Here is a 15,048-nt window from a genome sequence, read left to right as displayed (position 1 = left end):
CTAGTCAACGTGATGAATATACACGCTGACAATACAATATCCCTACCTCTAAACTCTGTTTCCTAATACACAAACTATTTTTGTGAAAGTTTGTAAAATATTTTTAAAAATTTTAATGTTTACTTAAAATATTAAAAATATTTAAAACAATCATGTTCTACTTAAGGCAACATTAAGCTTTTCTTGGAATGTGTTATAACCAATATTGGTGAAAAGTGTGATAAAAAGGCTTGATCAAGGTGCCCAGGTTACAGAAATTAGATTTAAGTAATCACAACTTGGAGAAAAGCTGGAAGTTAACAACTACTAATGCTTGTGCACTTTGAAATATGTGAATATGCCACTTAAAGAAGTACAAAAGGATATATAGAGAAACATATAAAGAAAATCTCCAGTTTTAGAGAAATAACCCACACTTGTCTTTAAAATGAGTTGTAACACAACTTACAATAGAATAAAATAACCTGCAAGGGCATAAGTCTAAAAATCCTGATATATCTGATAGGAGGCAGGGGGAAGAGTAAATGATACGAAAGAAAGAGGGGGAAAAAGGTTTGTAAATATCCTCTGGCTGAATAACCTTTTTGCCATGCTAAGAAATGGGAATGCAGCCCTAGCTGGTTTGGCTCAGTAGATAGAGTGGTGGCCTGCGAACTGAAGGGTCCCGGGTTCAATTCCAGTCAAGGGCACATGCCCGAAATTGCAGGCTTGATCCCCAGTAGGGGGCATGCAGGAGGCAGCCGATCAATGATTCTCTCTCATCATTGATCTCTCTCTCTCCCTCTCCCTTCCTCTCTGAAATGGGGATGCACAAAGTGGGCCAAAAGGGCCACTGCAGGAACAAAAACACAACAGATCAATCCTTGCCCATAAACATAAAAACTCTCAAGTAAATGTAAAACACAGAATTCTTCTTTCATAGAGTCACTGATACAACTTCCTATACCAAACACAAGTTCTGGGTTTTAAAGTACAGAAGGGGAGGATGATAAAGCCTCTGGATAAAGAAATGAAAATTTTGTGCCAGGAAGCAATGTTTAAAAATATACATTACTTACAATGCTCACACTGACATGAAAAGGAGATGTGTGGTATGCTGTGCTATGTTACTAAACTCTATTCACAGAGTTAATGAACTTATAGTTAGGTTTAAGGGGGAAAGGAAAGAGAATTAAGTAAAGGGATCACAGGGTCTTAAATGTGGCTTGGACATTTTCTAGGTTGTGCCCTTGGTCAAAGTGTAGATGCTAGGACACAAAGCAGAAATGTCAGAGAGCTTCTCCTTGTATCCACCATCAAAACATGTAGGGGAGGAACTTCCTACTCACTGAAAAGCCTTCTTGACAATGTTCCCACAATCAAAGGTAAGCTGAAGGCTTTCATTTGTCACTCTAAAACCAATAGTTCCTAAGAACTGTCAGAATTATTCTAAGTAGAGATTAGAGAGAAAATGGCGATGACCAAAATATTCTATGCTTAAAACAAACAAATATAACTCAAATTGGGCGTCACTATAAGGCAACACAAAACAGGTTATGTATAGAAAATAATGGAAAGAAGTAAAAAATCTCTTCCTTTTAATTCCTAAACAAAAATTGGAGCATACTGTAGTGGATAAGAAACAAACTGGTTTTATCTCCATTTCACTTTGGAATGTGAAAAATGCCACTTCCCCAGGATGGCAACCAAGGACAGGGGGATCAAAAAGTCAGAAATCCTTAAGATTGTGCCTCACATGAAGAATTCAAACAAATAAAGGGAAAGCACATAAAGAGGTCTTCAGTTCAATTTCCAAAGAGTGGGTGGGAAATACAGCCTTCCATTGTTCAAATGTTGTGTTTTCTAAGGTGGTTTCAGCATATCATTGAATATCAAACAAACAAAGCACAAAAGCTGACATGAAACTCTAAGATACTCACTACTGTCTTTCATCCACCACCGCCTCCTGGAAGACCCTGGGTCTGAGTCTCAGCCAGTCCATGGAGACCTTGACTGCAGGAAGGGGATAGGCATTGTGGGATTCCTCCTGAGATTTGTTCTGGAGAGGACACTTGCACAGGATGCCAAGAAAAGACACTCAAAAGAAAAAATGTATACAGAAAGCATAAGATATTTGAAACTGTGTTATCAGTCTCACAGTTTCTTTCTAAAAGGGCATTTTCTTTCCCAAGTTAAAAATTGTTACAGATACAGTTGACGATGGATGTCAGCAGATAAGGAACAGAATTTAGAGTATGGGCCTCTTGATTCAATATTAAGACATACAAGACACTTCTTTATATAGCACTAATACTTTATGATGAAAAGGCCAAAGAAGATGGAACAGAAAGTTAAAACGATTTAATACTTACTAAAGAGGGCCAGCAACTGTGTCCAACACAGCTGCTCATCTTGGCTGTAACTATGCTGTTCTGTTTCATTGCTAAAGTCACGAAGGTGATGAAGTTGAAACAGGTTAATGACAGTGACGTGAACTAACTGCTGAGAGTTGAAAGCTTTTTGAAAGAGCAGCCTCTGTAAAAGAAGACAGGGAACACTGCATATACTATTATCGAGAACAGGAGCCATCTTCAACACAAGAATTAAACTGTCAGTCTGCATTTAGAGCCACATGGGTTACAGTAAATTACAGATGAGTAAACTGTTCCACTTTTAATCCCAGTATTTTAATCGAGTCTAATGTGGTCTGATGTTTCTCATGCTGACCATTCATCTTGGAAAAAATTAACCCAGACACCACTGAACTGTTTTTCACAAGTTTTCAGTATCCATCTACAAATTCACATGCCTTCCATCCATTAGAAGCTGTTTTATAAGAGATGCATACACACTAAAATTATCAAATTGGGACCAATGACTAAAAAGTACATGCATATAGTAAGAAACAAAATTTCAAATAAAGAGACTCAAAACATATGTTTTTGAACTCTTGGTACATAATGTATGACTTCCAAAATTTATTATAAAATTTACTCTTTCAAAGGCCTGACATACTTAAAGAAGCTTACTGATAAACGAGGTACATAGCAAGAACATACTTTGGAACACAGGGCAAATGATATCTAAAGCAATCATTAATATATTAGAGGTACTTCTACAAATTATTACACTGACATTTCCCCCTATAAGGAAGGTACATCCATGACCTTCATTATCAACTTCTTTTACTTAATAACCATGTGTTCACAAAGACCTGCTAACCAGCACTATAGGGAAGAATTCACCTCTATGCACTCAGCTGGTGGCCTCACAAGCTCCTAACAAAGTTGGTAACAAAGATGACATCCTGACTTCACCCTACATTTTAGCTATAGCCAACCTGTCTCTGTCCCCAAGGAAAATTTGTGCAGACAATGGGGACTCACTGCCTTATGGTGGGAAACAGATACAGGATAAGATCTATAATTCATTAGCAAGACCTTTCACATGATCATTGGAGAAAAACACAATTCCATTCCACTTTAACTCTACTCTCCCTATCAGATCTCTCAGCCTCCTTGCCATCTGTCACTCCCATATATACATCTAGAATGCTCACTTCTTTCCCAAAGGCCTTAAGCATTTTCCTTTCCTTTCCTGAAAATGTCTTGAAATCCTAGCTCTTCTCCAAAATCCTCCCACAAAATTTTCAATATCTGCATCCAGCCTTTACACAAATGCATGATACTGGCATAAAATGAGAATATTAATTTGTATTTTTCAAAAAGCATTTTTTCTTACAAGTACAATATAGCAATGTGGCGTTCATTTTAGAAGGCAATGTCCTACATTACAGAATCCTGACCCTTTAAAGGACTTTCTAGTGTAGGCACAGAAGCATTGATGCATATGGTGTAGCCTGGTACTAGCAAATGTAAGATTAAGTTCATAAAGGCACAGACTTTGTCTTGTTCTCCCTCTGTATCTCCAAAGGCCTAGAAAAGTGCATGGCACACAACAGGTACTCAATAAATACTTAGTGAAGGAATAATTCACACCTTTGGAAGTCAATGTGTAATTATTCAATTGTACTTTTGTAAAACTTAGATTGTACTGAAGTAAGCAGAGTCTCCCCTGGACAAAATCAGATAGGAACAGACATATTGCTACTAAAAGACACTTTCTTTTTTTTTTTTTTAAATATATTTTATTGATTTTCCACAGAGAGGAAAGGAGAGAGATAGAGAGCCAGAAACATCGATGAGAGAGAAACATCGATCAGCTGCCTCCTGCACACCTCCCACCGGGGATGTGCTCGCAACCCAGGCACATGCCCTTGACCGGAATCGAACCTGGGACCCTTCAGTCCGCAGGCCGACGCTCTATCCACTGAGCCAAACCGGTTTCGGCCTAAAAGACACTTTCAACAGCAATTGAGGAAAACACTGAATTAAATACCATTAAGAAACAGCATACATTTGACAGATATAAAAAACCTTATATCTCAGTTCCTAAATTCCAGGCCTTTTAATCCTTCAATGAACCTCAACTTGGTAAATGTTTCTTAGTAGCTAATGACTGTTAGACAGACACACTGAAGTTTACATCGTTCTCTACAAACTAGAGGCCTGGTGCACAAATTCGTGCACAGGTGGGGTCTGTCTGTCTGGCCCCAATTGGGGCCAATCAGAGAGCCGGCCAGGGGGAGGGGACGCGGGAAGTTGGTTGGCTGGCCCAGCCTGGGATCAGGATGGGTGGGGGGGGTCGGGGCTGGCTGGGAGGAGGGGCCATGGGCAGGCAGCCCTGCCCCCTGGTCAAACTCCCGGTCGAACCCCTAGTTGAGGGGACAATTTGCATATCAGCCTTTTATTATATAGGATACTTTTAAAATACTTTTGAATATTTACTCAACTATGCTAAAATTTCACTCCACAATGTTCTTCTGACATTTTAGTACTGGGTAAGTTTTAAAATAGATCTGCCTCATCCTGTGTTTAATTTTAGAGTGTAGGAATGATACTTCGCAATTGCCCACACACTCCCACCAGAACTTCACATACAGAATTATATATTTGAAGAGAATATTAGTGTTTGAGGTTGAACCAAATGCAAAACTGACTAGACTCTAGACTAGAATAACTTACATGGAGAGGATTTCATTAAGGTAGGTTCCACACCCTCCCCATTTGGAGAGTGTATCTTTCATAGAACAAGAGAGCTAGAAGCAATCTCACGAGGTCATCTTGTCCAATCCCGATAGGTAACAGGACTACATCTACACCATCCAAGAAGATAGCTGTCAATCTGACTTTTAAGTTCTCAAAAGAGAGTCCTCAGCAACACCCTACATATCTCTACTCAAATTCTAAGATTTAATTTTAGTTCTGATTCCAGGAAAGACAAACATATGTTATCTTAAAATAATCTTTCAGATATCTGAAAACCTATAATGAAGCTATTGAGACTTGTTTGTTCTTTCCAGGCTGAATAGCTGAGGGCATTACAAAGTAAGTGGTTGCTTTCATGCACCCCCCTCTATAAATCATGGACTAAGTTTACATATGCCACCACTAAGAGGTGCAGAAAACTGCAAGGGACTCTTATTTTAGAAGCTTATTTTAAAACAAACTATTTCTATTATAGTTATTTATTATACTCTCTTGCACACAAAAAGTATCAACTATGCCTGGCTGATGTGGCTCAGTGGTTGAGTGTTGACCTATGAACCAGGAGGTTGTTGTTCAATTTCAGGTCAGGGCACATGCCTGAGCTGTGGGCTAGATCCCCAATGGGGGGCAGTGTTAGGAGGCAGCCTATCAATGATTCTCTCTTATCATTGATGTTTCTATCTCTTTCTCCCTCTTCCTTCCTCTCTGAAATCAATTAACTTTTATACTTTATGTAAAAGTATCAACTAAAAATTGATTATCTGTAAAAACCATTTCACATTTATTACATTTGGCTAATTTATGTCTCTTAATTAAGTTCTACAATCTCTGAATTGTGAGACTTTTATAATATTTGTAAAACTATAAAGAAGTTATAGACCAGCAGTCACCAATCTTTCAGACATCGGGGACCACCGGTTGGCGACAGCTGTTATAGACAATTCCAAAATGTAAAGATACCCAGAAGTAACCAAGAAATAAAAAATGCTCATTGAGAATGTCTTGTTTAACGTTGATCCCAATGACTAAAACAGTGACAGGTATATAACAATCAAATATTTGTTGAATAAATTAAAAATAAAGTTAATACTTAATTTTGACTCCTTTCACATTTTACATATCATACACTACATTTAAACTGCTAATTTAATATACTAACCTAACCCAAGATAATTTTCACATATGTAACTAGAAATAATTGAGTAAAATAATTGAATGAAATTTCTTATTCCTTTCCTTCAAACTACCACAAATCTTGATGGATCAAAATACAAGAGAAATGAGCTTCATTTGCAGAATGGAAATATCTATAAAGGAGGTAACAAAACCATATCTAATCCATCAAAAGCAGTACTTTCCAAACTGAGAAATAAATGTGCTTGGTCTGAGAAAGGAGTTGTTGTTTCCACTTGGATACTTTTTGCCAAACCGCAGCTACTTATTAGCCCATTGTTGCTGCATGTATTTCTTTGTATAAACAGCGCCTTAGTTTAAATAAAGAGGATGCTGTATGCAAAACTTTCATATTTAATTTCAAAGTTAATTTTTACCAACAGTTCACAGTTAAGTAATGGAGTGAAAACTGGGAGTCATCTTCCTCCAAATCTTATGCTTATTTAAACAAGACAATAAATTCTCTGGTTTTGAAATCTAACCTTAAACTGTTCTTCCAATTTTTCTCGAAGAGGGCTCAACTTTTCCAAGCTCTTACTCAGGTACACATGGCCGTGGAACTTAATAAAGGCTTTGATGAAGTCAGAAACACCCCACTTGGTTTTCACCTCATCCCGGCTGAAATGAAAGAAAAACTTCCATGAATCTTAAGCAGCAAAATGGCTAAAATCTCTTAAAGGCGGCTTCAGTTTGCAAAACTACAATGTTTGAACACCTAGAGAGGATTCTGCACCTCACTGACTTTCAAATGTGACACCCACAGGTGGAGGCAGTAATCAGCAGCCTGTACTCCTCTACTGGGAACAAATCAGTTGTTGATTGGTCAAAATTTGGTAAAAACTACATACAAAACTATTATTTACTATTGTTTATAAATCAGGCAAGTACAAGAGAAGCATAGGCAACTGGCCATTATTTCTTATATGCCTAAATTTGAGGGGTGAAGTCTACCAGGTTACACTAAGTCCTCTTGGGAAAGTCAGCCCTACCTTTCCAGTGCTTTAGAAAGTGCTTTCTGTAGATTTGTGGAGGCAGCTGGGAAAGGGAACTTCACAGCAATGCTTCTGCAGTAGTAGAAAATTGTGGTCAGATGGTCTCCCTTGGAAGAAGCTAAGATAGCCAACTGATTGTAAGGCTGACCTAGAGGAGAAAGTCAAAATTCTAAAGTAACTAAAGATGCACCAAGTTTTGCTATCAGAAAACAAATTATCAGTTTTCAAGCCTTTAAATTAATAGGGTGGAGTATTGGATAAAGTAAATGTCACGACCACCTCATTACAAATAGGCATAATGTAAACCACCACACCTCAGCAATGAAACATAAAATGTTTAGGTTAAAAAGCCACATAATTACGGTGGACAGCACTATAAGTTCAAATACAACTGATAGAAAGGGCTAGATAAATATGTTTTGTTTTGGGGAGTCAGAGTCTCTATTACAACTACCCGGCTCTGCCACTGCTGTGGGGAAGCAGCCACAGACAACACGAAACAGTTTGCAGACTACCATCCCTGCTTGAGGCTCCCTCAAGGGCTCCTTTTAGAATCTGGAGGAATTTTAATGTGGCTTAACAAGAATGACTTATATCATCACACATCTGTTGTAATTTCTCTACTTCAAGAATCACTGCTAACACATATTTCAGGGGCCATCAAAATACAAGAACACTACCTTTTAGATAATGAGATAATTTTCCTGGGACCGAAATGGTGGTATTAAAGAGAGAATTAATCTATAAGTAATTATGGAAGTCAGAGTTGTTGAAATAATTTTAGATCATATTAGGGGATATTCTATTTATACTGCTTTAATTTACAACAGTTATTTTAGAAATTTCATTTCCAGTTATATAGAATGTACAGTTAAAAGGGAAAATATGATAATCAATACCAAAACTCCTAAAACATGCAAGATAAGCCTTCAGTTATTTACCATACTGTTGTACTGAACGAAGTGTCACTGTCCACCAGTTGACAGGAGAGACTCACTCACCATTAGAGGGGACAAGCTGAGCTGCGTGCCTATAGTAGGACTCTGCCTGGCTGGTCTGGTTTCTGTATCGAGCTGAGAAGAGGAAGAAAAGAATGTAGTTTAAAGACAAACAAACAAATAAAGCAATAACTAGGGTAATATTTCCAAAACAGGCTATTGTTTTAAATTCTAAAGATAACAAACACATTAAAATTGATTTAAGAGCATTAAAGACAGAAAAAGACTTTAAAACAAATTAACTATAGGATTATGTGTGAAGTGTCCATCCAGCCTTGCCTATTTGGGACATTCAGCATGTAACCAATTTTAAAGCTTACCTAGCCCCCACTTTCAGGTCCTCCAGTGTCATGCATCACCAGCTCTCACTACGGACTATGCTGGTGACCTGGAGCCGGCCAAGAAGGGGTGAGTTATATGGCACTTAAAAACAAAACAAAACAAAAAACACTATACAAGATGATCTGAAAATTATGTATTTCTTTCAATTATTTATAAAGTGATTTTGAAAAATGGCTCATACCTACTGCAATATTAAGTATGTGTGTGCAAAGAATACACTGACAGCAAAACAACCTAAATACACTATTCCTTGAATCTTCCTGCAGAACTTGGTGCTTACTTTGATGTGACCCCTCATGGAGTTAGTGACTTATGACATCAAGAAATTTAAAATCTTTGAACTTAAAGTAGTAATGTTCTCAATTCCCTGTTATTTGAGGACAGCAAACATAATCCTATAGTTAATTTGTTTTACAACCATTTTTTTAGGTCACCTTAAAGGAATGAACAAGAAATAAGTTACATAACATTCCCAGATTTAAATATATATAAAATGGAATACAAATTTAACTGTTAAAAGGAAACAGAAATGAGCTTTTAATGCACTGGCAGGAAGGAAAGAAGGCAATCTGGTTTCAGAAGGTATAATTCATAAACCTCACAATTCCAACAGTACAGACTTAATTTAGAAAATATTATGGCACCACTTTGAAAAGTTTAGCTTTGATTACATTTTTGCTATTTATCATTTGCCTACATCTGCACAAATCTGAATAAAATTTAAATCTTAACATGAAAGTTACTTCCTTCAAGATCCCTTGCCTATGTCAAAACAATGAGACAATCTAAGTACCTTAAAATATATTTTATAGTTTCCTCTTACGACCACATCTAAATTGTGTTTGCATGCTCAGTTTACAGGGAAATCGAGCTTCCCTCTATGACCACACCAAAGAAAAGGATAAATGTATTATAAATGTATGATCAATTCCTTCACACCAAAGGCTCACCAATGTCTCCAAGGTGCACGAGGCAGTGCTGGCAGATATAGGAGCAGGAGCTGGACTGTGGCTTCACTATGGCGCTGGTATGCGTCTGTTTATGGCTGATAATTCCCAACTGGGAAGACTTCACACGGCATGGTAAATCTACGTTAAACACTGTACACAGTTCTTGTAATAACTGAAAGGAAAACATAGCAAGATTTAGTATTAAGTCAGACCTGGCAAGTCAGAAGTGCTCTATAGTAAAACTTGTATACTTCAACATATGCATTTAATATCACATACTGCTGAGACGTGAGCAAGGACTTCAAGAAAATTTTATGGTAACCTTTCTTTTCTTTTTTTTAACAATCATTTCTTTTTTAATAGGAGCAAATAACAACAGCAACAGTAATACTGTATTATACATGATACAATCATTTATTTTCATTTTCCCTTGTACATATGGTAAAACCCTTCATATGGTAATTAGAAGCATTCATTACAAATCATCTCTCTTGAATTCTCAAGTAAGTATTTGAGCAATCTAGGATGTGCATCTAAAAGGAATGGCAGCATTTTTAAAAAAAGACTTCAGTGCCTGGACAATGTAGCTCAATGGTTAAACACTGACCCAGGAACCAAGAGGCCCCCAGTTCGATTCCCAGTCAGGGCACATGCCCAGATTAGAGGCTAGATCCCCGGTAGGGGGTGTGCAGGAAGCAGCCGATCAATACTGTTTCTCTCTTATTGATGTTTCTATCTATCCCTCTCCCTTCCTCTCTCTAAAAATCAATAAAAAACATATTTTTTTAAAAAAAGACTTTAGCCGAACTCATTCAAACGAGTCCACACGTGCTATACCTGCTTTCTCAATTCCTATTCATTCCTTAATCCATTATGATCTGGCTTCTTATGGTATACAATTTGGGGCATTGTTATTCACTTGAGATTATATGTGATCAACTGGATGGCCCACATAGTGGTTACACAAAGTGGGTGTTTGTGTGTTGCTTTTTAAATATATTTCTATTGATTTCAGAGAGGAAGGAAGAAGGAAAGATAGAAACATCAATGATGAGAGAGAACCACTGATCAGCTGCTTCCTGCATGCCCCCTACTGGGGATCGAGCCCGCAACCCAGGCACATGCCCTTGACCGGAATCGAACCCGGGACGGGACCCTTCAGTCCACAGGCCAACGCTCTATCCACTGAGCCAAACCAGCCAGGGCCACAAAGTGTTTATATGAACAACAAGATGTGTACAAAGAGAATTCTAGAAAAATTGTTATACAATGTAGAACTCACCTGAGTATAGAAGCCACTAGCTGCCTCTAGGAACAGAGAGAGGTTTGCCTGAACTTCACTCCGATTCGGGTTTGCTCGATTCTTTGCCTGGCCTTGTAGTGTTGTGATCTGATTCTTAAAGGCATGATTCCAGCTGAAAACAAAATGTAATTCTATTTGTATAGCAGTGACTCACTGGGCAGACACTGGTCCCCCTGAGAACAAGAAAGAACTGTTTGTTATAATTATAACACACTAGATAGTAAACCTGCATTAAAGATAGTGACTTAATTAAACAACTTTAGGCTCCCCTTTGAACAAGACTAGACACGCAGTAGAATCCAACTGGCCTTAGTAAACACTTAACCAAATATTTGAATAATCAGATTGTGGCTTTAGTTATTAATCTTTTAGAGCTACTAAAGTTAGAGCCTATTTAGGAATCCCAGTACAAAATCAGAACTACAGTGGTAACACCAAAGTAAAAATAAGCTATTAACAAATTTGCATACACTGTGCCAAAAATAATTGAGTGTACCCTAACAAGTGACATATAAAGAGGGGGAAAAAGTTTTGTAAATATTAAGCTATATCCCTTATTTCCCTAAAATCTATTACTCACAGTTCTATTTCTAATTAATAGTTTGTTTCTCTTGGAGTTGTTTTCTTTAGAACTTGAAATATAAGGTCATTTTTTTACATTTTAATTTTAGCTATTTAAAAATAAGAAACAACACAACACTGAAATACAGCATACTAAAATCCTGTTATAAAATGCCTTTCATTAATCGAGTTGTTTAGAGAATCATTTTAAATTCAGTTATGGTGAAATACAGCCACCTTCTAACCTGGAAATCACATGAGGGGGGGAAAACAGAACTAGGATGAAGGGATGATATTACTGGCTTGATTCAAGGAAGCAAACAGATAAAGGGTTTACAGCCTGCCTGGAAAATACCTAACTCTTATCAATGTCAACTTTTAAGACTCTAGAGCACTGGGGTTTTTTAATGATTTATGAGGTCAATCATTCCCTTAGAATTTTTGATGACATCTTATCCTTGATTCTAATATCATAGATATGGATTTTGAGTGGTTGTGATTAAGCTCTATTACTAGGTCTCAAAAAATCTTCACTGCAACTTGGGGAAATGGGCATTACTAAATAGAATGTTCTTACTAATTTTAAATTTTTCATCAGGCCAATGTCCTTGTTTCAATTTAACCCTTTGAGTGCCAACCAATATCCTAGGAACTATGCTAAAATTGCCAAGGCATTTTTGCTGATTTTACAGCAGTTTAGGGAAAAAATTATGAATCGCAAGTAAATGAAGTTACATATTCAAAAACTTAAGGAAACCTTTGTTACATTGACATATTTAGCAATATCATCATCACTAATAAAAGCAGACTTAGAACTGGACACCATTTCGAAGCTTTGATAGCACTCCCGGCACTTTTGGCGAAAGACAGGAAGAGCGCGATCGCGCTCCCTGGCACTCTAGGGGTTAAAAGGTAAGGCCTTCCACAAAAGGCATTTATTTACTCACTTGGGAATCTGGTCATCTGCCATTTCACCCCTCATAGAAAGAAGGAGCAACCACTGAGCGACAGCCTGGTCAGTTGCTCAATGGTTGAGCATTCGACCTATGAACCAAGAGGTCACCGGTTCGATTCCCAGTCAGAGCACATGCCAGGGTTTTGGGCTCAATCCCTAGTAGGGGGTGTGCAGGAGGCAGCCAATCAATGTTTCTCTCTCATTGATGTTTTTATCTCTCTCTCCCTCTCCCTTTTTCTCTCTCTAAAATCAATAAAAACGTATTTTTAAAAAAATGGGTGGAGATAGCCTAAATATACAAAATCTTTCTTTAGTCTTATTAAGAGGGGGAAAAAAGGAAATACCTATTTATTTTATGAAATGCCCCAAAGATCTTAATAAGAGTCAATTCGGAACATCTCTCTTGCCACCTAAGACTCTATGTGAAGGTAATACCAATGGTCAAATATCCCCCCTTCCCCCCTAAAAAAAACCAAAAGTATTATAAATTTTTCTTTTTTATTTTCACTGAAAAAGCTTACTCTGAGAGAGGTTAAAAAGAAACAACCAAATTGTTCTTTTCTATCCTAAAGTCTTGGTGAGATCCTTGATCTCAACAGGGACATCCCAAATGATAATACTTACAGATCCTGTTCTACTTTCTTGTCTAAAGCGTATTCCAAATCAGTAACTAGCATTTTTTGGTACAGGTCCTGCAGAGCCTGCCTGGATGTCCAGACCTCAGCTGGACCCAGCTTAGAATCTGAATAACAAAACAAAAACAGAACAGTAGACAGGTAAATAGACAGTTAAGACCATTGTACCACACCAATGATTCCTTCCCCTCCCCATTCCCCAAAGTAAAAACCTGCTGTAAGTACAAGTATGTACCATAGGTTGCTGAAGTTTTATACTACTGCATTTCAAATGACTTTCCCCTTTTGACTGACTAAATCTGTATGCTTCTGTATTTGTCTTTTAGCTTTAAAATAATACCATGAAATGAAAAAGGCTAAAAAAAAAAAAAAAAAGAATGGTATGCCCTTTGTTTTGGGCTTGGATTTCTATGTATTCATATCACAGGAAGCCATATCCCTCACACTAGCCACCCTCTTTGAAATGATGGACTGCCAAGTTGGTCTGTTTACTCTCACAACTATACCTCTCTTTGCCCAAAGCAGCTTTTTAAAAACATTTTTTAATCATTCTCACAATTGTCCTTATGAAATCTTCATATCAGCTCATAATCCAGCAGCTGTTTGGGCATTCTGCTGTTACTCCTACTATATACATGTCAATCCAATAAAACCAGGATAGTGAGCATTATTTTAACGATTGGTAGGATGCTTGCCAAGACACTTTTGTGAGCAATCCATACTTGCTATTTAATGTAAACGAGGACAGACAGTGATTAAACTGCTCAAGAGCCCAAATGAGACATTGCAAAATGAAATCACAAAATCAGGCTATTACTATACAAAATTTCAAATTGAGGCCATATTGTCTGCCAGAGTCCTAAAAGGCACATTAGCCTTTCCGAAAAGTAGGCTTATGAGTGCAATAATTGACAGTGAGCTGCCTCAGTAGAACTTAATAATGGACTTTTCAATATATATTTCCAACTGCCTGTTAGGCTGTCTGGTTGAATTTAATATTTTGCTGCTGTGCAATGGCATAATCTTCACTCTTGTTTTTAGGTCTGCTATTAGTTTCTATAGCCACCATAATCCTATTCTACAAGAATCTTCTGGATATTTGAGTTAATCCTCACAAGAGTTTGTTGGCTACTAAAAAAAAAAAAAAAAAAATTAGGGTCTAATATCAGCTTTTTGATCTTATTAAATGTTTAATGGTTAAATCAATAATATTTATACATTTTTTCAGCTCTGCTTCAATTCGTCAATGGCAGGGAAATGATTGGAAAGGATAATTAAATCTCATCTATCAAAGAGACTACTATTTAAATGAATAGACTTAATATCTTACTGGGCAGGCATTCTTACTAAGGGTGTTTAATACTTAAGATTGTACTTATAATGCTATCACAAGAGCATAACACAGTAGCTCAGAGTTGAAACTGATATCCACAGTATGGGAAATGATGACAATTATGTTAACAATAGGAAGAACTGAAGTACTATACTAAGTAAACCTATAACAAGTGTTTGGAACTTTTTTCTTCTTTTTCCCTTGAACAAGGTGACAATGAGATTACCCACAAATTCTTAGAGAACATTAACCTATAATTCTACAAATTGAGAACAAGACATCAAAACAGTCCATTTCCTTTTCATTATAAATTTTGGCAGATATGCTGATTATCACAATAGTTTAACTCTTCTTTGTGGGTTTCATTACAGAACTAAATTCCTCAAAATTAGAACAAGGTCCATTATCACATATTTCTCTTACATTTTTGGATGGCGTATGCTATTATGGAGAGCATACTTATCACTAGAGTATTCCCCTATTTCTTCATTTGGGGGTTAGAGTCATCTGCTCTGTTCAGTGACTAAGTCCAGTTATTTTTTTCAAAAACACCTTGGCTATTATCCAAAATAAAAAAGATAAGGGATAAAAAAGGAATGTGGCGAGACAGTTCACTCAACTTCAAACATGTCAGCAGTTTTCCTGCAAATATTTTTCTGAAGGTTTACCTATTATTCCAATTTGAGGAATTATAAATAGGAAGATAAGAACCTAATACC

The 15,048-nt window shown here is 37.0% G+C and overlaps 1 protein-coding gene across 8 annotated transcripts in view; it reads right to left on the bottom strand.

Moving 5' to 3' along the window:
- The window catches only part of SMG7 (SMG7 nonsense mediated mRNA decay factor), a 44,407-nt gene that overhangs the window by 17,268 nt on the left and 12,091 nt on the right, over positions 1–15,048 (bottom strand). For all 8 annotated transcript variants that reach the window (XM_005881316.2, XM_005881314.2, XM_014529268.1 and 5 more), the window contains 8 exons: positions 12,986–13,103; positions 10,825–10,957; positions 9,543–9,714; positions 8,254–8,325; positions 7,250–7,400; positions 6,743–6,878; positions 2,352–2,514; positions 1,920–2,076 (listed from right to left, as the gene is read on the bottom strand). In XM_005881316.2, coding sequence (XP_005881378.1) covers positions 1,920–2,076; positions 2,352–2,514; positions 6,743–6,878; positions 7,250–7,400; positions 8,254–8,325; positions 9,543–9,714; positions 10,825–10,957; positions 12,986–13,103 — 1,102 coding nt within the window. The remainder of the gene's footprint in view (positions 1–1,919; positions 2,077–2,351; positions 2,515–6,742; positions 6,879–7,249; positions 7,401–8,253; positions 8,326–9,542; positions 9,715–10,824; positions 10,958–12,985; positions 13,104–15,048) is intronic.

The sequence above is a fragment of the Myotis brandtii genome, unplaced genomic scaffold, assembly GCF_000412655.1.
Source record: "Myotis brandtii unplaced genomic scaffold, ASM41265v1 scaffold678, whole genome shotgun sequence".
NCBI classification, from domain to species: Eukaryota; Metazoa; Chordata; class Mammalia; order Chiroptera; family Vespertilionidae; genus Myotis; species Myotis brandtii.
Note: the sequence above shows the minus strand (reverse complement) of the source record. Positions and strands in the feature narration are given on the sequence as shown.